At 45.0% G+C, this 27,003-nt stretch overlaps 2 protein-coding genes across 3 annotated transcripts in view; one reads left to right on the top strand and one right to left on the bottom strand.

The window, feature by feature from the left end:
* Positions 1–27,003, top strand: part of UTP18 (UTP18 small subunit processome component) — a 37,027-nt gene that overhangs the window by 165 nt on the left and 9,859 nt on the right. Inside the window, exons 1-9 of one of the 2 annotated variants that reach the window (XM_063456183.1) lie at positions 1–143; positions 13,222–13,435; positions 17,932–18,053; positions 18,155–18,250; positions 22,835–22,905; positions 25,280–25,386; positions 25,777–25,902; positions 26,100–26,274; positions 26,830–26,930. The exon at positions 1–143 is cut by the window's left edge and continues 165 nt beyond it. In XM_063456183.1, coding sequence (XP_063312253.1) covers positions 13,226–13,435; positions 17,932–18,053; positions 18,155–18,250; positions 22,835–22,905; positions 25,280–25,386; positions 25,777–25,902; positions 26,100–26,274; positions 26,830–26,930 — 1,008 coding nt within the window. In that variant the 5' untranslated portion in view covers positions 1–143; positions 13,222–13,225. Of the gene's footprint in view, positions 144–168; positions 228–13,221; positions 13,436–17,931; positions 18,054–18,154; positions 18,251–22,834; positions 22,906–25,279; positions 25,387–25,776; positions 25,903–26,099; positions 26,275–26,829; positions 26,931–27,003 lie in introns of those variants that run through there. The other variant, XM_063456184.1, reaches the window with a different exon arrangement.
* The window catches only part of TRIM25 (tripartite motif containing 25), a 44,144-nt gene continuing 32,354 nt past the window's right edge, over positions 15,214–27,003 (bottom strand). Inside the window, exon 10 of the transcript XR_010090918.1 lies at positions 15,214–15,226. The gene's annotated coding sequence lies outside the window, so the exon portion shown is untranslated. The remainder of the gene's footprint in view (positions 15,227–27,003) is intronic.

Here is a 27,003-nt window from a genome sequence, read left to right as displayed (position 1 = left end):
CGACAGCAGCACCGGACCGGGGACACACGGAGCGCGGGGGGGGAGAGCACCGGACACGGAGAGAACGAGCCCTTTAACTGTGGGTCACAACTTCCGGTCTACCAGGTCAGAGGTCACAGGAAGCTCCACGTGCGATACACATTGTGAGTATATCAGGGGGCACGAGACTGGCATGATCTATGGTAACCATGGTAACGGGCACAGGGCTCTATCATACCCCATACCTGGTATACAGACAGTATACATGGAGTGACTGGCACTGTGTCTGTATAATACCCTATACATGGTATACAGACAGTATACATGGAGTGACTGGCACTGTGTCTGTATAATACCCTATACATGGTATATAGACAGTATACATGGAGTGACTGGCACTGTGTCTGTATAATACCCTATACATGGTATATAGACAGTATACATGGAGTGACTGGCACTGTGTCTGTATAATACCCCATACATGGTATATAGACAGTATACATGGAGTGACTGGCACTGTGTCTGTATAATACCCCATACATGGTATACAGACAGTATACATGGAGTGACTGGCACTGTGTCTGTATAATACCCTATACATGGTATACAGACAGTATACATGGAGTGACTGGCACTGTGTCTGTATAATACCCTATACATGGTATACAGACAGTATACATGGAGTGACTGGCACTGTGTCTGTAGAATACCCTATACATGGTATACAGACAGTATACATGGAGTGACTGGCACTGTGTCTGTATAATACCCTATACATGGTATATAGACAGTATACATGGAGTGACTGGCGCTGTGTCTGTATAATACCCCATACATGGTATACAGACAGTATACATGGAGTGACTGGCACTGTGTCTGTATAATACCCCATACATGGTATATAGACAGTATACATGGAGTGACTGGCACTGTGTCTGTATAATACCCTATACATGGTATATAGACAGTATACATGGAGTGACTGGCGCTGTGTCTGTATAATACCCCATACATGGTATACAGACAGTATACATGGAGTGACTGGCACTGTGTCTGTATAATACCCCATACATGGTATACAGACAGTATACATGGAGTGACTGGCACTGTGTCTGTAGAATACCCTATACATGGTATACAGACAGTATACATGGAGTGACTGGCACTGTGTCTGTATAATACCCTATACATGGTATATAGACAGTATACATGGAGTGACTGGCACTGTGTCTGTATAATACCCTATACATGGTATACAGACAGTATACATGGAGTGACTGGCACTGTGTCTGTATAATACCCCATACATGGTATACAGACAGTATACATGGAGTGACTGGCACTGTGTCTGTATAATACCCTATACATGGTATACAGACAGTATACATGGACTGACTGGCACTGTGTCTGTATAATACCCTATACATGGTATACAGACAGTATACATGGAGTGACTGGCACTGTGTCTGTAGAATACCCTATACATGGTATACAGACAGTATACATGGAGTGACTGGCACTGTGTCTGTATAATACCCTATACATGGTATACAGACAGTATACATGGAGTGACTGGCACTGTGTCTGTATAATACCCTATACATGGTATACAGACAGTATACATGGAGTGACTGGCACTGTGTCTGTATAATACCCTATACATGGTATATAGACAGTATACATGGAGTGACTGGCGCGGTGTCTGTATAATACCCTATACATGGTATATAGACAGTATACATGGAGCTAGGCTAGACTACTACACCCTACCTCCCAGTTAAGGGGATCTGAAATGAAAAGACCTTTTGGAGTGTTGTATGAACTGTTATGGTACTTTTTGAAAGTAAACCAAAATGTTTAAAGTCTATCTGTTCCTGTCCAAATCAATAAAATTAAATTGCGTATATACGCTGAAGTAATTAAGTCTGACACACGAGGTTCAGGTTAAAATAACTTCGAGAAAGTTTATTGGCAAGTGAAGTAAAAGCGGGCGCGCAGGCCCTTTTAAGAGGCATTTTGCGTCATCATTGATTATTAGAATATCAGCAAATAAACATCATCAATTGGATTAATTGTTAAGTGACGGAGTTAGTGTCTTACCTATTGGTTAGTAAAATTAAGAGGTTAGTCCCGTGCCCACCCATCAGAGGTGGGATTATTCTGGACACGGGTGGGGGACAAGGGGGTCCTAAGCGTCATTTTACACGGTCAGTGATATCAGGCTTTATGTCCAGGTGCAAGGTCTCTTATGAATAGAACATTTCATTACTACTGTGTTCTGTGGCCTTCAAACTATACTATCTTACAAGCTCTTAAGGAGTAGCCAGCAAGTCTTAAGGAGTAGCCAGCACCTCCTGGTACTTGTCCTTGAAGGAAACACGGTCTTTGTCTACTGTATTAATTGGGTTGAGAAGTTCAGTCACGTAATGTAGTTTTAAAATGAACAAGTTAAGTCATGAGGACAAAATGGAGGATTGAAGAAGTCAGGTTAGGAGGACAAAATGGAGGACGAAGTCACAGTATAAAGTTAAAATGGAGTTAGTACAATAATTCAATACAAGTACAATAAAGATTTTTAATAATTCCACATCAGTCCCCCCTATGAAATGTTAGATTCTAAGAGATAAAACTTTATTATGTTAGTATCAGAAGACGTGTTAACCCAAAGGCACAGAAACCCCGTGGCCGCTAGCTAGATGTTAATGCAAAGTGCAAGGCTGTCCCTAGATCTGACCCTAATAGGCTAACCATCCGTCAGTATGGCTCTCGAACGCTTCACACCCAAGGGTATCCCATGGCAGCTAACCCACCACTTCTCCACATGGGGCCTTTACCATTCACTGACAGATGCTGTCCCTAATCTAGTCCCTTCCTAGAATTCCTGCACTTTATCGACAAAAGGGAATGTTTGCAGCGGCAGACAGGGTGAGTTGATGTCTTGAGATTCTTGGTCATCAACTTCGAGATGGGTAAAAGCGGGTGCCGCTTGGTCAACAGTCTTCATGAGGGATTTTCTCAGACATGGGAGGACACAACAAAAGAGAAGAGCAAAAATAAAAAGAAAAATTAGTATAGCCATACCAATCTGCATTAAAGCCTTTTGCCATCCTGTCATCCAACCAAACCATCTTTCCCAGGGATCTTTTATCCCAGAATTCCTTTTTAACTCTTCAGACAAGTCATTTAATTTTTCTATAGCTAGTGTGACTTTACCATTAGGGCCTGTGTTTTCTGGGATGTAGGTACAACATGTCATGGTGTCGGGCAAAATCTTACAAACCCCTCCTTTTTCGGCTAAGATCATATCTAGGGCCATCCTATTCTGAAAAGTCATTTGGGATGTGGCCTGTAACTGTTCGGCCAATCCCTGGAGGGCGTCTCTGGTGTAATTGACAAAACGCTGTTGATTATAATAAATGTAATTTATCCAATTTAGATTCTTGTTTGCGGTAACTATGGTAAAAATTGATTCAAATCCTGCAGCAACTTCATCCCTAGCTTTAAACTCATTGGGCACCCCCCTGGGCACTCCAATGGCATCAATATATACATGAGGATCAAAACTTCCTTTCACTGGGGCGTCACGTTTAACCTTAGTGTGGCTGAACTCATGGGTGTTGAGGTGTGTGTCAGAAATAATATGTATAGGCATAATGGCCTTAGTCAAAGTACACTCTCCCCACCATTCTGTGTCCATTCTGGATCTTAGCTGTAAATCCCCACACAACCAATAAATGTCTCCTAGTGACCTAGTGTGATGTTGCAGCAAACGTACAGGGACAGTTCTGTATGTAGCACAATAGCCTTTGGAAAAGTTACCTACAAATTTACCAATACCATCGTACATGGCATAGCAAGTGTAATTACCTTTATATACGGTAATACCATCAGGGGGTTTGACGTCTTTGGCTAGAAGAGGATACTCCTTTGTCCATGCAATACATATGGACCTGTTAAAATTATAGTGATAGGCAAAAAGGCTTAAAACACATTCTTCTATATCTACGGGTAGGATTAAAGGTACGGTACCCAGGTGAGGCCGGGCACCTCCACACACATAACATGCGGTTCTATTATGTTTATTAGCATTATATTTCATCCATTCTAACCATAAATTTACATCATTAAAACCTGTTTCAGCGGCCATGGTATCTTCAAAAGTGGGGTTAGCAATGGCCATCATGTCCTGAAAGGTCTGGATATGGGGTTTTAATGGGTTAGGGACCATATGGGTGGCCCCTTGCCACTCAGAAGAGTTGCACATATCTTTGAGGTAGAAATGCCCTAATTTCTGGTAGGAACCCTTTTTCCAGTACATTCCCATCACATACTGGTCTGCATCTGTTGGGCTTGGGCGCTCAATGTTAAGGATTAATTTCATTGGTGTGCTCCCCCCAGGCTTTCTCAAAGTCATTCTCTGGAGAAGCGATCTACCATGATCATCTACTTTAGCTACGGCACTTTTTGGTTTGTAACCCCAGGCAGGCCCGGCATTCCATCCCGCCGCCCCCCAGTGATCACAATTGTGCCCCCATTGTTTGTCAACTACACAAACATATGGGTCTTTCGAATGAGGGATATCTCTATAGATGCTCTGGATTTGTGGTGTGGGAAATGGGCATTCTACAATATCACAGTAGTCAAAGGTATAAGTAGCCACCTGGGTGCATGATGAATTATACCAGAAGGTGTACCCACTAATGTCTTTGGTAATGGCTACTTGCTGGGCCTTCATAAGGCTAATTAAGGAGAAGATGTACCAGAGATACATGTTTGTGTGATATTCGCTTCCTCTGGGGCAGGAGATTTCTTGCAGTGGGAAGCGTGGATCCAATTTGGCCTACCGGCCAATTTGACGGAGGTTGCGGTAATCAGGAGAACTTGGAATGGACCGTCAAATCTTGGTTCCAGGGTATTTTTCCGCACAAACTTCTTGACCAGGACCCAATCTCCGGGAAGTAGGTTATGGGAACCTGTATCCAATTCGGGATCTGGAATTGAAGAGAAAACTTGGGCATGTATTTTGTTTAGGACATTTGCAAGTTCAGTTACATAGTCTACTAAAACATCTGATTGGAGTTGCAACTGCTGCGGATAGTAACAACCTAGTCTGGGTGCTGTCCCAAATAGAACCTCATATGGGGACAGTGAATGCTTCCCTCTAGGTGTGTGCCTAACACTAAATAGAGCTATTGGTAGGCTTTCTGGCCAGGGCATCTTTGTTTCTTGTGACATTTTTAACATTCTAGTTTTTAGGGTGCCATTCATGCGCTCCACTTTACCACTACTTTGTGGGTGGTAAGGGGTGTGGAAGGCTAGAGTCACCCCTAGAGCAGTCCAAATTTCTTTAGTCACAGTTGCTGTAAAGGCTGGGCCTTGATCACTCTCAATAACTTCTGGGAGTCCGAATCTACATACAATATCTGTAAGTAGGCGCTTTGCGGTTGTTTTTGCAGTGATATTGGCCACTGGGTAGGCTTCTGGCCAGCCTGAGAACATGTCCACTATTACTAGTGCATATTCATGGGGCCCACTCTTGGGCATTTGGATGTGGTCAATTTGAATCCGCTGGAAGGGGTACATGGGCTTTGCCAGGTGTTTCGCAGGTACTTTAACCGGTTTTCCTGGATTGCATTTTGCACAAATGACACAGGCCTTGCAGAAGCTATTGATCAATGTTGTGATTCCAGGTGCTTCATAATACTTCTGTATGAGGGCGGCCATCAATTCTTTTGACAGGTGTGCAGGCCCATGTGCCCATTGGACAACTGCTGGATACAAATTTCTGGGAAGACAAAATTTGAAGTTGTTGTAATATATTCCGTCCTTTTGGACAGCTCCTTTCTTTTTCCATTTCTGGACTTCTTCAGGAGTGACTGCAGCTTGCTGTTCTTGTAAAATTCGCAAATCAGTAGGAAGAGTTTGCAGGGCAAAAATAGGGACTTCTTCTTCTTGTCCGGACACTTCTTCATCCACTTCCTGCAAATCCCTGGCCGCTAACTTAGCAGCCTGATCAGCCAAATGGTTGCCCTTTGCTTCATCTGTATCCAATTTCCCATGGGCCTTTACTTTCAAAACGGCCACTTCTTTGGGGAGTAGGAGGGCATCCATTAGCTCCTTGATTGCAGTGCTGTGTTTGACTGGTGTACCGGCGGTGGTAAGAAATCCTCTAGTCTTCCAAATTAGGCCGAAGTCATGTGCCACGCCTAGAGCGTATCTTGAATCTGTATAGATGTTGGCACGTTTTCCTTCGGAAATTTTGCAGGCTGAAGTCAGAGCCTGTAATTCAGCTTCTTGTGCAGACATTGCTGGTGGTAAGGATGATGATTTAATAACTTCATCTGTTGTGGTTACGGCATATCCTGTATGATATGTTCCTCCTTCATCGGCATATCTCGATCCGTCCACAAACAGGGTAAAATCCGGATCTGGTAATGGGTTCTCATGCACAGTTGGTAAGTGCACTGTTTCCATTTTCATCTGTTCAAAACAGTCATGAGGTGTTTCTGGGTCATAATCATTCTTTATGACCAGATCTTGAAATTCCTTTTCCAGGAAATGGCGTGGCCATGCTTCTAGAAGGTCAGTTGTTGGGTATTTGACAATACCATTTTCCTGTAGCTGTTCTTCAGTCATGGTGGCCCATAGTTTTGCCATGGGCCCAAGATCATTCCATGACCTTGTCTTCAACTTGGTAACAGGAATATGTGGGATAGCAGTATCCCAATGACGGTAAAGGTAGTTAAGTTGTTGAGGTAGCTGGATCAAGACCATACTATTGCCGTCAGAGTCACAATAGAAGTCTTGTGCAGTAAGCTTTACATCGGTCCGGTGGTAAAGCTCATCTTCATAGCAAGGTTCAGGGGTAATGTTTGGTTTGTACCACGTGGTGCAGAAGGCGTGATCTGGGCCTTCACAGAGAGGTTTTTCACCTTCATAAAATGTCAAATGTGGATGCATGACTTTCTTAATACATCCACAGAGCAGGTGAATGTAGGTTTCATCCGTGATAAATCCATAATAGATACCCCCCTCAGGGAGTGGAAGAAGAGTGGACGGATTAAGCACCTGACATCTTTGGATGGAAATGTTGTCAGGCAAAAGAAGATGACACTGTAAGCGCAGGTGTCTGGCTGGAGACACGTGCTTGAGCTGGACTTGGTTGATGATGGCAGAGATGTCATGAGGGGCCAAAACAACCAGAGGGTGGCCAAGGACCAGGTCTGAGGTCTTCTCTATGAGTTCTCTCGCAGCAAAAACAGCCCTGAGGCAGGAAGGAGTTCCTCTGGCCACAATGTCCAGTTGACATGAGAAATATCCAATAGGCCTCTGGCGGCCTCTTAAGTCATTAGTTTGGGTGAGCACTCCTGTTGCGTGGCCTTGTCTTTCAGAGACAAACAATTTGAAAGTTTTGGAGTAGTCAGGGAGGCCCAAGGCAGGAGCAGAAGCAATGGCTCGTTTGAGAGCAGTAAAATTGTCCATAGCTTCTTTAGTTAAACAGAAAGGGTCAGACTTAAGTGCGTCATAGAGAGGTTGCATGAGCAGAGAGGCTTCTGGGATCCATGCTCTGCAGTAGGAAATGAGGCCTAGGAAGGCATGAAGAGACTTAGAAGTCCTTGGAGGCGGAATATCCAGCACAGCTCTTACCCGGTCCCGAGTAAGATGTCTGGTACCTTGAGATAGGCAGTGTCCAAGGAAAATTACTGAAGGTTGGCAGAACTGTAGCTTGATGAGCGAAGCTTTGCATCCTTGTTCTGCCAAATAACAAAGCAGACTAATTGAGCACTCTTCGGTGGTGGGTATGTCATCTCCACAGAGCAGCAAATCATCCACATACTGAAGCAGAACAACTTCTGGGTGCTCGGCTTGCCATGGGTCAAGGATGGTGGCCATGGCCTTTGCAAATTGACTTGGTGAATTTTGTGCCCCTTGGGGCATGACAGTCCAGGTATACTGTTGCATCTCATGAGTGAAAGCAAACAGATATTGGCAGGATGGGTCCAGTGGGACACTGAAAAAAGCATTTGCTAGGTCAATAACTGTGAAGAATTTTGCAGATGGTGGGACTCCAGAAAGCAGAGTATGAGGATTTGGTACAAGAGGGGTGTCCAGGACTGTAGCTTCATTAACAGCACGGAGATCCTGAACCATCCTGTACTTCTCTGGCTCACCCTTCGGAGTTTTCTTCTTCACAGGAAATAACGGGGTGTTGCATTCAGATTTACATTTGACAAGGGCACCCTTCTCCAAGAGTGCCTTAATGTGGACAGAAATTGCAGCTGACTGTGCTGGTTTTAATGGATACTGTGGTTTTCTTGGTAACTTAGCTCCTGGAATAAGCTTTACCACCACAGGGGGAACATTTAGGTGACCTATGTCCTCTGGGCCTGAGGACCATAACTTTGCGGGCACCTGTGTTTTTAATTCCTCTGGGAAATTGGACTTTAATTCTGCTGTCTCCTCACGGGGCTTTTCTAAATGCAGCATCAGAGGCAAAGAGCATAGGGCTGAAGTGTCTGATACAGACAGGGGTGTAAACATTTCTACCTGCCCATCCGGGGTAAAAGTGATGGATGCTTGCAGGCGTGAGAGGACATCAGCACCTAACAGGTTAATGGGGCATGTGGAGGATACTACAAAGCGAGCGAGCAGGCTAGAGCCAACTCGTAGCGGGGTTGTTAGAGGGCTATGTCTCGGCTGGCCATCCACTCCAACACAAGAGACATCAATATTTGACAGAAAAGATGGGTCTGGCAAGTCTTGTTCTCGTAGAACACTACGGGCTGCACCTGTGTCAACTAGAAATGTGGTGGGGTGGCCTTCAATGGGCAGAGTCACTGTGGCAAGTGGTCCCCCCTTATCCCCTGTAGACACTGCCATTACAGGGGTTACAGACACAGGCTTGCCAGTTTCCTATTCATCGGGTTCCTCAACTATTGGGACCCCTTTTTCGGTCTTAGTGACCGGGGCAGGTCTGGATGGCTTTCTTATCTCTCTTTTGGGTTCCGGGCAATCACTTTTAAAATGACCTTTAGCTTTGCAATTAAAGCAGAAGCTATCCTCTGGTCTGGTGCCCCTGGGAACGGGGATACTGCGTGAAACCATAAGAGGAGCAGAGCTTGGCCTTTTGGGGGTCTGGGCAGATTCTAGGCCCCTAGCGACTAAAAGCAGGGTATCCAGGGGAACAACCTTATATTCAGGGCGTGCAGCAATAATTCCCTTGCGTATAGAGTCTTTAACGCCTTGGACAAACGCACCTGACAGCATTTGTGAATGAATTTTGTCAGTAAGATCAAACCCCAGATCTGTGAACATTTGATACAGTCTTGCATGAAACTTTTCCACTGATTCCCCTTTTTCTTGAACAACATCAGTAAGGCCAGCAGCCTGATCTGCAAGTTTGTCCTTAGCCCATTCTCTTAATTGGGTGCAAAAGGTTACCCCGGAGGGGTAATCAACATCACTGGAAAGCAGATCTGTACTGAGGTGACGGGCCATACTTGGCCAATAGGCATCCCCTGCTTTAATAGCACAAATGCTGAGTAGATCACGCCATGCGGCGGAATAAGTCTTTTGAATTTGAACTATCCCTCGGTAAAAAGGCATAGGTTGTTTTTCTGGGTCGGGGAGCGATTTCATTAATGCGCTAGCTTGAGTGGGGTTAAAGGCAACATATTTAGAAGGGGCCTGTTCTCCCCGACCCTTGTGGCCAAAAGGGTCATCGATAGAACGGTGAGTTGGGGCTCCCGCGGCAAGCTCCGATGAGACATGGGACACCCTGTCCATCTCGTCATCATCGAATTCTATGATATTGGCTCTTTTGCGTGGTGCAGGGCCCGAATGAGGTGAAAGGATCGGTGGTTGGGAACGAGCCCCAGATGCGGGGGTGGCTAGTGAGTCATAACCTGGGGATAGGTAGTCACCGGGGATAACCGGCATCAGGGCCGAACTGGGGGCCGCCATATTGGTGGCCGGAGAAGGTGTTACATTAGGGTTAAGGGAAGAAGCGGCGGCCATGTTGGAAGAGGGCACATCCGGGGCAGACTGTGTCGGACTGGGCATGACCGGGATCTGGGGAGTGGCTTGGGGAAGGGGTAGTGGATATCCGGGATAGGGCAGAGTCGTGGGATACGGGAAGGGGTAGGGCCAGGCTGGGGAGGGGAAGGAGGTGGGGTATTGGGCTGGGATGGAGATGGGAGGGGGAGGAGTCGGGGCGAGGGTGGAAGAGGTGGTTAGTTGGGCGGATGAGGAGGGGAGGGGGTCATGAACGGAGAGGGAACGTAGGGAAGGAATGGCAGATGAAATGTTAGTGGGAGGTACAGCAGGTAGCGTAGGGGTGGACGAGGATGATGGGAATGTTAGGGACGGGGAGGGGGAAAAGAAAGATCCATCAGAATTCAGGACCGGGCAAACAGGGGAGGTGGCGGGATGAGTGTTAGGAGGATTGGGAGCGGGGAACATAGTCAGCTGGCTATCACCTACTGCTGACTGAACCTTGGGGATAGATGTCCCCTGGGCGCCACTTTGGGGCGCTGGCTGAGGGTAGACCCCAGCAACACAATTCTGATGATACACAAACAATTTCACACCCTTGTGATTTATTTCTTCCTCAACCCAACCTTCTAGCTGAATAGCCTTCGCTACTCTGTACCATGCTTCAGCAGTCTTTAATAAACCATTATCTGTAAGCTTGCCTTTCATTTCTGCCAGTAACTTACGCCAACTTTCTGGTTGCAATCTTCCACCCGTTGGTACAGTAATTTTACATACTTTTGCAATCTTTACAACACCTTTAACCATCTCCTCACCCTCTCTGTTTTCTACCAAATCACATGCTAACCAGCCCTTATTGGGCTTGCTTAAATCCTGCCCCATAATCCCTTTACCCCTATACCAGCGTCCTAGATATAGGGAGAGAGAAGGAAAACGGAACAAGAACGTCTACAATGCTCGACTGCCACCCGAGAATCGTAAAACTTTCTCAGGTGCGTCTTCCCAAAACGTAGACTAGTCACTGAATCCGCCTACCCGGGGTGGTAGACACGGATTGGAGCGAGGTGAGAAGTGTGTGACCAATCACTTCTCCTTCAAGAGGAATGGGAGTGGATAGTATAATAATATAGGAAGTACAGAAAAGATGAGAGGCAAGGAAAATCCTTAGAGACAGACACAGGAGTTCATGAGACTCCTATTAAACAAACAAGACAACAATACAGTTGAAATACAGTGCATGCATCACAATTCAAATGAAATCAACAACAATTCCTTTCCTTTACTCGTGTGCTTACTCCAAAGTCACCTCCCTCAATCCCGTAGTATCTTACTACCAACGGCCAAGGATAACAACTAACACCGGTCCGAAATCCATATGCCTCCCTCGTCACAGCAGCCCACTAATAGTGTCTGCGCTACCCTCACTCTTGTAGTGCCCCTATAAAGACCCACTTTATAAGTCCCACTACTCCGTGGTGATGAAGACAGCAATGCCTGCCCGAATTCACACACCACAAAATAAAAATTGGAATGGCTCCAGCTCAGCGCTCAAAGCTGGAGGGTACCACCACTCTGCAAGCAGAGTAACGTGCACAGAGAAGCTAGCTAGGCTATCAAAGTGGCACAAGAAGGATCCCCAGGAAACTATGAGTCTACACAATCTCCACAGATCCAACACACCTCTTTTTCCCTACAGCCCCAGCCACGAGGCTCCTAAAAGAGTTAAACAGGAAAAGATGACCCCCAGGAACACATCCACAGGTCAACCCCCCTTTTTCCTTACAACCACAGCACCGTGGTTCCTAAAAGAGGTAAAACAGGCAACAGAAGACCCCCAGGAACGAATCCACAGGTCCACCCCCCTTTATCCCAAAAGAGGTAAAATACAAACAGATAAACAGACAAACCGAAGACCCAGGCAAGTCCCCTCAGGTCCACCCCCCTTTATCCCAAAAAGGGGAAAACAGGCAAACAATTCAAACACACCCAGGCAACAGATAGACTAAAATGCAGGTAAACAAGTGAGTAACGAGGCACCGGGCAAGATATTACCTGTCTTTGATGTCCTCCCGGGAAGCAGTCACAGACACGTGGACGGGTCAATCAAAGGGGCCGGAACGTACCGGTGGCTCTGCAGAAGTCTCTACCGTGTATCTGGAGGTGATCAATCTCCCTTCCTTCCCCCTGGATTCCTCCGTCCACCCTTGTCTTCCTTAGGACGGCTCACCGGCCAGACATAGCCCGGTGCCCCACGTTGGGCGCCAAGTTGTTATGGTACTTTTTGAAAGTAAACCAAAATGTTTAAAGTCTATCTGTTCCTGTCCAAATCAATAAAATTAAATTGCGTATATACGCTGAAGTAATTAAGTCTGACACACGAGGTTCAGGTTAAAATAACTTCGAGAAAGTTTATTGGCAAGTGAAGTAAAAGCGGGCGCGCAGGCCCTTTTAAGAGGCATTTTGCGTCATCATTGATTATTAGAATATCAGCAAATAAACATCATCAATTGGATTAATTGTTAAGTGACGGAGTTAGTGTCTTACCTATTGGTTAGTAAAATTAAGAGGTTAGTCCCGTGCCCACCCATCAGAGGTGGGATTATTCTGGACACGGGTGGGGGACAAGGGGGTCCTAAGCGTCATTTTACACGGTCAGTGATATCAGGCTTTATGTCCAGGTGCAAGGTCTCTTATGAATAGAACATTTCATTACTACTGTGTTCTGTGGCCTTCAAACTATACTATCTTACAAGCTCTTAAGGAGTAGCCAGCAAGTCTTAAGGAGTAGCCAGCACCTCCTGGTACTTGTCCTTGAAGGAAACACGGTCTTTGTCTACTGTATTAATTGGGTTGAGAAGTTCAGTCACGTAATGTAGTTTTAAAATGAACAAGTTAAGTCATGAGGACAAAATGGAGGATTGAAGAAGTCAGGTTAGGAGGACAAAATGGAGGACGAAGTCACAGTATAAAGTTAAAATGGAGTTAGTACAATAATTCAATACAAGTACAATAAAGATTTTTAATAATTCCACATCAGAACCATCTCATGAACATGGGTTGTGATGGGGACCAACTTGTTATTTGCTAAATGCAATTTGTGGTTTGATGACCCATTTCACTATAACTGTACGATAATTCTCTTACTTGCGTATTTAAATTGAGTGGGTAAAGGTATTTGTGAAATCCACTATAGGCAGTCTGTGATCTCTCGTTAATATTTATGTATATTTTATTTGATTTCTCCACTAGTGAGATGTCTTCTGACATTGGAGCACAGCTAAGAAGGAATAAAAGGTATAGAACAAATGTTCAAGAAGATGAAGAACTTCTGATGAAAGAGGAGGCGCTAAGAGCTAAAAATCTAAAGACGCTGGAGGAGAAACCAGACACGGAGAGATGTTTGGAAGACTTGGTTTTTGGCGGGGAGGAATTGTTTGTCGAGAAGCTAATTGGTGAAACGAAGGTGAATTAGTGGCTCCTCCAGTTTAGTGCGTAGAGTGTTTTTTTTTTTTTTTACATTTATTTTAATTTAAAGGGACTCTCCAGTACCAGGAAAACAATCCGGTTTCCTGGCACTGCAGGTCCCCTCTCACTCCCACCTCCCATCCCCGAATGCTGAAGGGGTGAAAACCCCTTCAGTGCCTTACCAGAAGCAGCAACAATGTCTCACGTCGCTGCTTCTTCCTCCGCCCACACTCCTCCCCGGCACCACGTCAGCCGGCGGGGGAGACTGATCTTGCCCGCTGGCGGTGGAGACCTAATGCGCATTAGACCTCTCCATAGGAAAGCATTGAAAATGCTTTGCAGTGCTTTCCTATGGGGATTTTAGCGACGCTATGCTATGGACCAGGAAGTGCCCTCTAGTGGCTGTCTAGTAGACAGCCACTAGAGGAGGAGTTAACCCTGCAAGATAATTATTGCAGTTTATAAAAACTGCAATATTTACAGTTGCAGAGTTAAGGGTAGTGGGAGTTGGCACCCAGACCACTCAAATGGGCAGAAGTGTTCTGGGTGAAAAGGAAACACTTTCCATAATCTTGAAGGAACACTATAGGGTCAGGAACACAAACATGTTTCTGACCTTTATAGTGTTAAAAACACAATCTAACCTCCTTCCCCCTCCTAAATCCAGTGAAATCCTACCTTTATTCAAGTCTCTCGGCACTGGCTCCGCCCTGATCCGCCTCCTTGGCTGACATCAGTAGTGATGATCTCAGCCTATCACAATGCTTCCCCATAGGAATTGAATTGGTCAAATGCCGTCCTTGCAAATCAGCATCTCATCATAGAGATGCATTGAATCAATGCATCACTATGGGGAAAGTTCAGCGTCTCCATGCAGAGTGTGGATATTCTGAACGCCTGTGCTGCACACTGGGCAGCACTGACCCAGGAAGCACCTCTAGTGGCCGTCCGAGGAGTGGCCACTGGAGGTGTCCGTAGGCAGCAATGTAAACACTGTCTTTTCTCTGAAAAGGCAGTGTTTACTTTAAAAATCCTGCAGGGACTGACCATACTCACCTGAACAACTACAATAAGCTGTAGTCCTTCTGGTTACTGTAGTGTCCCTGCTTAGGTAAGGGATGTCCATCTTTGGCCCTCAATGCAGCTATTCGTTTCATAGACTTTACATAGACCCTCCAAATGCGACATGCCCACATGATGTGCAGTGGACAAGGGACGAATAAAATGGTACCTTTACTTACCAAAAGTCTCCGTAACAGATGCCTCCATCTTCCTTTTTACAAGAATATTCTTCTGTAAGATGTTGTACTCGAGTGCATGCACAAGAGTAAAATAGTGACAGCACAGAGGTCTATGGAATATTGCCCAAGGTCCAAGAAGGTGACTTTTTACACAGCCTTCATTTGCTCACCCTTGTGTCAACTTTTGGCATTTTGCACAACACAACGTTGTCCCTAGTTTTCTTATATTTGGAATATACACTGCTCAAAAAAATAAAGGGAACACAAAAATAACACATCCTAGATCTGAATGAATTAAATATTCTTCTGAAATACTTTGTTTAATGTGCTGACACCAAAATCACATGGAAATCAAAATTATCCTCCTTGCCTCCCTAAATATAGCAAAATCTTACCTTTATTTCAGTCTGCAGCTGCTGATCCCGCCTCTTTAACTGACCTCATCAGAAGTGTTGAACCAAAGCCAATTACAATGCTTCCCCATAGGATTGGCTGAGACTGTCAAGGAAGCAGATCAGAGGCAGAGCCAGCACGAACTAAACACAGTCCTGGCCTATCATCTTCTCCTGATAGAGATGTATTGAATCAATGCATCTCTGAGGACAGTTCATTGTCTCCATGCAGAGGGTGGAGACACTGAATGTCAGTCACACTGTGCAGCACTGCCCCAGGAAGCACCTCTAGTAGCCATCTGAGGATTGGCCAGTGGAGTTATCACTAGGCTGTAATGTAAACACTGCATTTTCTCTTTTACAGCAAAAAGCCTGAAGGGATTGATTCTACTCACCAGAACAAATACAATAAGCTGTAGTTGTTCTAGTGACTATAGTTCTTTTTAAATACAGGGATTAAGGCGACTCCTTTTATATTCTGACATTTTATTAGTCATTAAGAAGGTTTATCTGCCTTAATTGGATCTGTTGTCCACAAAATGTATTGATGATTTAGACTTGTCATCAAAACGTTTTTGTTGACAACTCAGCCAATTTAACCCCTTAAGGACCGGACTTTTTTTGCGATGTTGTACATTTGCGACCAGGCATCTTTTTGACACTTTTGTGGTGTTTGTGTTTAGCTGTAATTTTCCGCTCTCTCATTTACTGTTCCCATACAAATTATATATTGTTTTTTTCAGGACAAAAGGGGCTTTCTTTACATACCATTATTTATATAATCTCATGTAATTTAATATTTAAAAAATGAAAAAATATGATGAAAAATTGAAAAAAATACAAGTTTTTTTACTTTTATGTGAAAAATCTTTTATTCATCTACAAAAGCGAATGAAAAAAACTGCTAAATAGATTCAAAATTTTGTCCTGAGTTTAAAAATACCCAGTGTTTACATGCTTTTTGCTATTTTTTTGCATGTTATAGGGCTATAAGTACAAGTAGGATATTGCGGTTTCAAAACATACATTTTTAAAATGTATCAATAGTGACATTGTAACACTATTATCTGTCATAAATCGCTGAATAACACCCCACATGTACATATTTTTTTTTAAAGTAGACAACCCAGGGTATTCAATATGGGGTATGTCCAGACTTTTTTAGTAGCCACTTAGTCGCAAACAATGGCCAAAGTTAGCGTTCATATTTGTTTGTGTGTGAAAAAAGTAAAAAACTAAATTGAACGCTAATTTTGGCCAGTGTTTGTGACTAAGTGGTTACTAAAAAAGACTGGACATAACCCAAGGTATTGCAAATGGGGTGTCTTCTTTTGCAAATGGTATGCCATCATGGGGGTAATTCTCATTCCTGGGCTACCATACGCTCTCAAAGGCAACGTAACCAACCTGGCCATTTTCAATGTAAAAATATTTGACCCATATATTTGACCCTGTAACTTTCAAAAACGCTATAAAACCTGTACATGGGGGGTCCTGTTCTACTCAGGAGACTTTGCTGAACACAAATATTAGTGTTTCAAAACTGGAAAATGTATCACAACAATTATATCATCAGTAAAAGTGCTGTTTGTGTGTGAAAAATGCAAAAAAAGTCACTTTCACTGACAATATCATCGCTGTGATATGTTTTACTGTTTTGAATCACTAATATTTGTGTTCAGCGAAGTCTCCCGAGTAAAACAGTACCCCCCATGTACAGGTTTTAGGGTGTCGTAGAACGTTACAGGGTAAAATACAGTGATAGCAAATTAAATTCTCTGTACTCTCGGCCTGGGTTGGCAGGCAGGTCCCTTAAATTGCAATCAATAAAATAACTTAATTATGTAAAAATATTACATAAATACGCACGTAGAATTTAAATATATATGCATATTTATATATTTGAAGTCTACGTGTATATTTATATAATTATTTATGTAATTTTGTATATGGACATATGAATAGTTCGCATTCTTTTTATTTATTTATATATACATATATATATATACAATTTCATTCTAAGTGTATTTTGATATAAATATATATATATATTAATATCAAAATACAGTTAGAATAAAATTTCGTATAGATATATAATTTTTTTTTAATTTTTATTATTATTTTTAATTTTTTTAATTTAATTTAAATTATTTATTATTCATATTTTATAATAATATATATATACACAATATATATAGTTATTATATATATTATATATACGTGTGTAAATTAATTATAAGTGTATTTTTATATTAATATATGTACATATTAATATAAAAATACACTTAGCATGACATTATATATATGATATATAGACATATATTATATAGGTATAATATATGTCTATATATCATATATATACACATATATTATAATATTTTTTTTTTTATTAACTTTCACTTTAAATTTATTTCTGATTTTACACTAGCAGGGAGACTGCCTGTCAGCACAGACAGTCCCCCTGCAGGCAGAGACTAGGACACCTATTGTGACCATGTGGTCGCCCTGTTGGGCGATCACATGGCCACAGGGGTCCTAATTCGCCATGGGGAGACTGTCTGGGATGCAGGCAGTCTCCCCACACCGGGAGCACCGCCAATCGCCGCCGGGGGAACGACGGCGATCGGGTAAGTACATTTTAAATTTAGGACGGTTCAGGACCGTCGTCGGTCGGCAAGTGAAAAATGCCGATGACGGTCCTGAACCGTCCAGCGTCCTTAAGGGGTTAAATACAAATCTTTTAGAATTTATATCTTCTGAAGAAATGGTTCTTAACTCCGTAACTCTTAACTTGACTCCTCTAGAGCAAGGGTCTGGTGTGTTTTCTAATCAAAACTGTTCACTTTTTATATCGGTCTTAGAGAAGAGATGAGCCAAATGAAAATGTTTCCAGTAGTGAATCAGAGGATGACAGCCACGAACACGGATCCCTTCTGCCAAGAAAACCAGCTTGGGTTGATGATGATGACGATATTGATGAAAAGTAAGGTTTTGATATGTCTGTATATGAAGATGTGTGGTTGTATGATCCTAGTTTTATTCCCCATTGACTCTGCTGTATTTTCTTTTTTTTTTTCATTGTAGAATTGAAATGACCCATCGTTACCGCAAAGGTTTCCAGAAAAGTAGACAAGAAGCTGCACTTAGTAAGGAGAAACTCCAGATGAGATTACGAGAAGAGTGGGTAACATTTTGTTTATTGTGATTTATATTTTTCCTATGAACAATATTTATTAATGCTTTATGGTCTCGCCGGTTGCTGTTTTGAAAGTTTGTAGACATCACTGCGCGCCCCAAGCACCAATGCCGCCACACCTCGGGACATTGTGATACGGCTCCGCTTTTACCATATAAAGGAGAGAATTCTGCGAGCTGCCAGGGATACCCCCATTGAGCTAGGAGTGCCAGTCCAACTATTCCAAGACCTGGCACCAACTACCCTAAAATGGCGGAGAGAACTACGGCCCCTTACGCAACACCTTAGCCACCATGGCCTCCGATACGCATGGGGCCACCCATTCAAAATGATCATCCGCAAAGATGGCAGATTCCACTCCCTCACAAGGCCCGATGAAATCCCTGCACTTCTGACGCAGCTGGGCTTACCTCAGATCCCTGAGATACCTCACTCTGATGCAGATCCCCATCACGACTGCCGCCACGCAACAACCTGCCTGCCAGAAACAGTGAACGCCAACATCGCAGTACGGCACCGCAAACCACAGATGCAGCACGGCAGTAGAGGTGAGGAAATGAGGGGATAGTGACGCAGGAACGACTACCCAACCCCACACCCAGACACCCCTGCCAGACATCTTCAACCTGCACTGCATGAACCAACCCCTTACCGCACCACCTGAGCGATCACAAGCCAGAGGCAAACGACAATGCGACTACAAGTGCAACATGACCCCCACACTCCGTGAAGTTCTCCTCAGCAAAACCACTTCAACCACAACAAGTACTATTGTCCACGGACAGAGGAGACCGGGGAACGGAACACTACAGAGCAGACAGCGTACAGCGCACCCGATGATAAAACCCCAGAGACTGGCCTACATCCCGGCAGGAACAGCAGAGCGCTGCAAGCAAAGCTCAGCCACTTTACCGGGCAACCCACCAACACCATCCGGCCCAAGCCAAAGCAAGTCACAGCAGAGTTTCCCACACTAAGCGCCACGCCCTGGAACAACCCCCCCTTACACCAACAGCTAAAACCCCGAGAGAGCAACCGATGATGAACGGCACAGCAACTCCACTCTGCAAGACCCCCCAGCAACCACAGGACTGCTCACAGAACGCACCACACCCCGTTTCAGAAATCCTCTCCCGGCCAATGCCTACCACAGGAGCCTGACGTCTGGACCAGGAATGGGACTCTGAGTCTTGGACATAGGGCTGTACACAGCAAGTATACTATATACGGGACAGCACATACATAACCCCCATAAGCATAATGTGAAGCGCTTATCGCTCGCAGCCACCCAATCCCAAACCAGATCACAGGTCCAGACCTCAAAGCACGGGGGAGGAGGGAGAGGGGGGATACCGGGGAGGGAGAAAGAGGGGGGAGGACTGTCGGGGGAGGTGGGGTCCCTGGGGAACAACCAGACCGATCCAACAACTCCCCATGACGAGGGGTTCGGGCAACACAGGCCCACGGGACGCCCCCACACCCCTCACAGCGGACGATGGAGACACACCTCCGACCCCAACCCCTTACCAGCCCACGCCCTGACTCACAGACGAAACCCGACGGACAATGAAAGACCGACAGCCTAACCACCCCAGCCCTACATACACCCGACGGAATACTGAGCCACGGACAGGCCATATAGAGGAGCTGTGGACAGGGGACAAACACCATCACCACATGAACAGCTTACGGCTACGCCAGGCAGGGGAAACTGGCGGAAACTACTCCGGCGGCACACGGGCCTCCCACTTACCACCCAAACGCTGACTGGCCCTTAACAGGCTGACCCGACACTGAACTGCTCATAGGACATAGACGAGACGGTTTAGCCACTTCGGGGGCCCGTGGGTCGCCGGGAGTGGGGGATGCTAGGCAACATATACACGAGACCAGAAGCATCTGCTAAAACCACTGTTCTCTTTCCTCCTCTCCTGCCTTGATGCTTTATCTTTTGCTACCAGCGAATTATTAATGTGTTATATTGTTGAAATGTAAACATGTTATATACAGGTTATTGTAAACGTATTCGGCCGGTGGCAGTAGCACACACACAGAACCCAGAATAGAGAGGTGAAACCACACCCTACTAGGCCACAACCCTCCCCCCCCCCCCGCCCCAGAGGGAGGGAGAACTGCGACAACTTTATCACCAGGGACTGCCACACCCACACTACACCCCACTTCAAGAGGTCAACACGCCACACACATAACTATCACAAATACTATAGCGCGGTCACCACAATATATATAGGATCACCTTACACAACTCTAAAGGCCCCAGCACGGCACACCTCACCAGAAGGTTGGGCAGCGACGGAGCAGACTCCGTACCATTGGCACACACAACCACCCCCGCAAAGGAACACACACACCCGGCACTCACACGCCCACATCGGCAAGCCAGCACAGCAGCACCCAGACCCGCACATGGGGATCTCTCCAACACACTAACTACACGTACACGAGCACACTCCCACGCCACAGAATGGACCACACATACGAGAGCCCCCGCCCAAGACCCATCTCCCCATCCCAAAACCCAATACCCGGCTCAGCCAAATCAAATCAATACGTCCACGGGCAGGTCACAGGTGGACCCTGCCATCACCTGTGTACACCCCACCCCACCGGCCTCGACTCTCCCGAGGATCGCTACACGGACCTTGGGTCAGTTAATCGAGACCCCCGTCTAACCTACGACTGGCCAGTTAGATAAGCCCAGTCCTTCAGACACCGGCCCTCGCGGGAGGGCGCTGCGACCCGACCAGCCCGCGCGGGCAGGACCCTACCGGCCCCCTCCCCCTCTCTCCCGCCCCCGTTCTCCCGCCGACCCCAAACTGAACCGATTGCCCACCCGAAGTCATCATGCCTAGAAGGGACGCCACGCTACACACCGCCCCGTACCTCAACGCTCGACCGGGACCACCCTTCGACGACAACATGGCGTCAAAGAACCTCCGCCTCACCTCCCTCATCGTCAAGGGACTTAACTCGCCAGGGAAAAGACACGGGATACTGCGCTGGGCCAACCGCTCGGGAGCGAATATCATCCTGCTTCAGGAAACCCATTTCACCGACCACAAACAAATCCCACTAGTCAACCGACACTTTAAAAGGTATTACCTGGCCAACACGCCGGAAGCAAAAACAAAGGGGGTCGCAATACTGCTGCAAAACTCCTGTCCATTAGAGGACATACAAACCCGCAAAGATCCCTCAGGGAGATTCCTCTTTCTCACAGGATGCGTGGGAACAACCTCCCTAACCATATGCTCGCTAAACGCTCCCACCACCCCGGCTGCCTCATTCTGGAGCACATTCAAGACCCACCTCACGAGCCTTGCAGCCAAACACCTAATCGTAGGCAGCGACTTCAACGCGACCCAACGCCCGCCATGGACCGCAGAACACACGCCGGCAGCACACCGGTCCCAAATATAAACGACAAACTATACTCAGATTTCCTTACTGACACACCCCTACTAGACGCCTGGAGAATCCAGCACCCATCGTCGGTCGATTTTACCTTCTACTCCCACACACACAAGTCCTACTCCCGAATCGACCGCTTCCTTATCTCCCCGGCAGTCCAACCACCCACACGCATATAGGAAACATCGCGTGGTCCGACCACGCCGAAGTGGCACTGACGGTACAGATCCCACTACTGGCACACCCCTGGCGATGGAAACTGAATCCATGGATACTCAAAACCTACTTCGACCTCAACACCACTGACGACGTGGCGCCAACGACGGTCTGGGCAGCTCACAAAGTAACGATCAGAGGCAATCTTATAGCTATAGCCACGGCCCTCAAAAAGCAAAGGCTCCGGAAACTTACGGACGCCTTGGACGACCTAACAAGGCTCGAAACCCTACACAAACAAAGCCCGACCGACGCGCTCCTTGCACAGCTCAGGACAACACGAGAACTCCTCAAACAACTGTCGGCAGCGGACGTGGCAAGGAACCTCATGTGGTCCAAGCAACGATTCTACGAAAAGGGTAACAAAGCGGACTCCCTATTGGCACGTTGCCTCAAAAAAAGACAGGATAACAAGAAAATCTTGAAAATTCAAACTAAGACCGGAGAAACTACAACAAATCGAGAAGCAATAGCTCAAGAATTCCTTCAATACTACACCAACCTATACAATGACACTCACGAGAGATACGGGAAGGTGGGGGCGGGGGGTAAGGGGAGCAACCCAATAGGACACCCCTGTTCCCTCCCTTTTATTCTGTACCCTCCCCCCGACCCATAGAGCTAGAGTCATAGCAAATGTTATGTACAGAGCAACTTCGCATAAGCAACTACCAAATTATGCAAATGCAGAATGACCGCCAAACAAGAATCACATGCATGACTGTCATAACCTACAAATGTAAAACGAACTCTATGCGAAATGTACCAATACTTTTACTCCCTTGTTGTCTTCTGCACCATAACCCGAATGAACACGAAAATCTTAAAAATAAAAAAAGTTTGTAGACATAATCTCAGGGAATTTGGGTGAACTATACATTTTCATTTTGTTAAATATTTGTTGTCTTTTCCATTTGTAGATTCCAGAAAGCAATGGGAGGGGTGCAATCATGGGCCTCCACAGAACACAAAAAGAAAGGTGCCAACCAAGGTATATTTGAAATATTGCCGTGGCGTGTTATTTAGAATCTAAATTATCTACTTAATTGATAGTCATGACATGTGCATCGGTGCTGTGCTCGGCGTTCTATCAGTGGTGTAAATTATTCTTTGTAATTAAAAGATTTTTACAGAATTCAAAAGTTACATTTTACTATTTTGATATAAAGTTCAAAATGTGGGGGTTGGGGCCTGACAGCCGAGCAGGATAGACGCATGGCGCTGGAGCTCCTCTGGAAAATCCACTAACTTAGCCTGAAACGGCATATTACCGCTATTTGTCTCAGCTAAAAGCTTATCTTCGACCCGGAGGAACACTCTGCCTGCTATCAGCTACTTCTATGCCGGCAGCCAGTAGATACAGGCTGTAACAGAATCCCTTGCAGCCCACCGCTGCACATGAGGTTGGGAAGGCGACTGATCCCCAGCCTTAATTGGGAGCTAGTTAACTCTGAGCCCTGTCTCCTCCCCCCCCCCTCCCCTTTGGATCAGTGGGGATTATCCCAGTCCCCACTAGTGTAGTGGAGCAGTTAATTCACCAAGAACCCCAGCTAATGCACAAAACGACAAATTGCGGCCTAGCAGCCAGGATGACCGACCCTTCGGGACCTACAGCCATAGGCACCTCACCGCAGCTACACGCATGCATGAAAGCATTCCTCGTGGCCTTTGATCGCATCTGTGACAACTCCTGGACAACACTCCATAACCGAGAACTTACTGCTGCATCTGCGGGCCATGTCGCATCAGTACGGAGCCGTACAGTGGCCAGGCACAGCCTGGATCAACCTCCTCCACATGCGACTGAAGGGATGATGACGCAGAGAAGGAGCTGAGGCTGGCGGCTGTACACGAACACTACAGATTGCAGGGACGCCACCCTCGGCGGGACCAGCGTGAACGGCCTGATATGGAGGCCCATCATCCCGGTCACCGGAGGAGCAAGACAGGCAGACCGCGGAAGCAAGTTCCCGCCAAAACACGGGTTACCATCCTAAATGAGTGCCACTTGGACTGTCTGGGAGCCTGGGCTAGAGAGGGAGCCTTACCAACGCAATTAATTGTGGAGGAGACTGGATCTCTATACCTCTGGGCATTGGTTAGGTGCCATCTAAGCCTTACCTGCTGATTTCTTGTGCTTGATAATGGCTTGCTGCAAACCCATAACCAGAATACTCATGCTGACTACCTAGTTTTCCTAAGCTTATAGTTTCCTCCAAAGCCACTCATATCTTACTTTATTTTACTTTTCTCCTTTTAGCTACATTTATGTCAGTATATATAATGTGCCTTTCTAATCCTCTTGACTTCACAACTACTGGCAAGATCTGTTTCAGCGTGTTTAATATAACAAATTGTGCAGTTTCCTCATGTGCCATAGTATTGTATCATTTGAATTGCTTATGTTTGCGATGTCAATCTTTTGTACAGAAAAAAAAATAATAAAAAAAAAATGAAAGTTTAAAATGTGAGGAGGAGGTGCTTGCTCCGCTTTGGATTGCAGTAGTTGTTGCATCTATAAGAGAGTGCCATCCCTATCTCTTTGGTATTCAGTGGTATTTTGAAACCTAAAATAAATGTGTACATGTATTCAAAGGGACACCATAGTCACCAGAACAACTACAGTTTAATGTATTGGTCCTAGTGTCTATAGCCTGTCAATGCAGTCTTAGCACTGTTTCAGACAAAATTAAATGTTTGCATTGCTGCCTAGTAACCCCTTTGGTGACTGTCACTCAGACGGCCACTAGAGATGCTTCCTAGTCCAGTCTCTGCATGGAGACAATGAACGTGCCCCATAGAGATGCATTCATTCAGTGCATCTCTGTTAGGAGATGCTGATTGGCACAGAGCAGTGTTTTGCCGCGCAATCGATGGGAAAGGATTGGATTGGCTGTGATCATCAAGATTGATCTCAACCATGGAGGGGAAACCAGCTGCGACAAGACTGACACGGTGGGAAAAAGGATGAGTAAAATCACCTGTAATCTCAAAAGGGGGTGGGCAGGGACCTAATTGTAGTTTCTACAATTATAAAATCTGGGGCAAAGTGCTACATGGGGAACAACTAGCAAAAGGATTCCGTTGGTTTCCATGGTCACTGCTGTAGCTATATAGCACTTGTGCCCAAGAAACACCACCTTGATCAATAAGCAGTGAGTTCTAATCGGCTGCACAAATCACCCTTTTGGGTTGTATTCACTAAACTGTAGCTTGTGTAGAATTGTACGTTTTAAACCTTAATAGCTGAACAAGTAGCTGTGTTAGAGAATTTTTCTTTCTCTGCCGTCTTTTGGTTTTAACGAACCTGTATTGTTGGCGTTCTTGGAATACAAGATGGTAATGGATCTTGGTTTCTGTTGCAGATGATGATGACGACGATGGCAGTGAAGAAGATAATGAAGATAATCTGTTAAGTAAGACTGGCAATTTGCTAACCAAATCAAGTTCTCTACCAAGAGGTGTCTTGCAGGTAAGTCTATCTACACATCACTGAACCTTTTTCCAGTTTGGAATATTAGAACATATTTTATCTTTATATATAACTTTTATACCTTATTTTTGTGTATATTTTATCTTTGTTTATAATGTTTTTAAGATGTGGACTTTTTGAGACCCCTGCATATATTTTTCAAGTTCCTTTCTCATAAATGGTTTTATTCCGACAATTAAAGTGAACCTGTGAATTCCCCAAATAATGTAGGTTCCTTTCAGGGTGGGATTCTGTTAGATATATTTTTAGTAAATTAAAACCATCCAAGTTGTTGGCTACTGAGTGATGGTAAATACGATGTTGTGTATTTTTAGATCGAAAACTATTGTCAAATTATCTTCTGTCCTAATACTAATCATTGCTTTCCAGGTTAAAAAGTGCCTGAGTGCTAATCATGAAAGACTATCAAAGGTTCCGCTCTCAACCGTGCAGTTCCATCCGTTGGCCCAAGTTGTGATGACAGCGGGTGTTGATCGAACAATCTCCCTGTTTCAGGTAAATAAAGGGATTTAAGCCAACAATTTGCTGCATTTTTAGTCTTGCGGCCTCTAGAGTCACTGCAGTTTGCCGTGATGTGGCTTGTTTGGAAATTATATCTAGTTTTTTTCAGACTGGAGAGACACCCATGTGAGTCTCTAATCAGGACATGAATACGAGAGAAATATTTATTGCTTAATCTTTACTCCTTGTAGGTTGATGGGAAATTAAATCCAAAGATTCAAAGCATCCATCTGGAAAAGTTTCCCATTTTTAAGGCTCAGTTCAGTGCCGATGGCGAACAAGTGGTAGCCACAGGAATGCGGCAAAGACTGTTTTACATATACGACATGATGGGCGGAAACATAATTCCATTTCACAGAATAAGAGGTGAGAGATTTTATGGGTTTAGATTCTCCGTTATTCACTAAAAGTGAGAATTCAAAGTTAATTTCAAATTTAAGGTCTAAGTAGCCAAAACCGGAAAAATTCTCTAAATCAGCTGTGCTTTTAGCTCTTCGACTTTGTTTAGTTATTTACAGTTTAGTAAATAACACTATATATGTGTTCTCTTGCTGCTTTTTTTGGCTCCGAGATTAGAAATGTAAAAAATAATTCTGGTGTGCCTAGGAAGGCCCAGAGGAGTCCTGCTGCCCAGCGGAGTCATTTCCTCCAGTCTTGAAGAGGGGATGTCCACATCATTGAAATTAGGGGCCTCCGTTCGGCTTATACAACATGTGTAATGTCATACGCCGAGTGAGGAGGTGGTCAATCTAGTAAAATAGCCGGCAGATTATACAATATATAATGTGTGTGTATTTAGAATACATTTTATACTGCATTATGTTTACCAATGTATAATACCAACATACTTGGATTACTGTGAACAAGTTCTTTTAATGGATTTTATTTATACTTGCCGATACTTTTCTTTTTATGTTTCAGGTGTGAACGAGAAATGTCTCCAGCAGTTTGAAGTGTCCAACGATGGCTCCTTCCTGCTGTTTAATGGGTCTGCTGGATACCTTCATTTGCTGTCTATGAAGGTAGCTCTCCTAGCTTTCTAAATCCGCTGCTTTCTATTCTGGAACAAAATGTATAATGTTGGATTATTAACAA

The sequence above is a fragment of the Pelobates fuscus genome, chromosome 5, assembly GCF_036172605.1.
Source record: "Pelobates fuscus isolate aPelFus1 chromosome 5, aPelFus1.pri, whole genome shotgun sequence".
Lineage (NCBI taxonomy): Eukaryota > Metazoa > Chordata > Amphibia > Anura > Pelobatidae > Pelobates > Pelobates fuscus.
The sequence above is the reverse complement of the archived record's forward strand: the minus strand, read 5'-3'. Positions and strand labels throughout refer to the sequence as shown.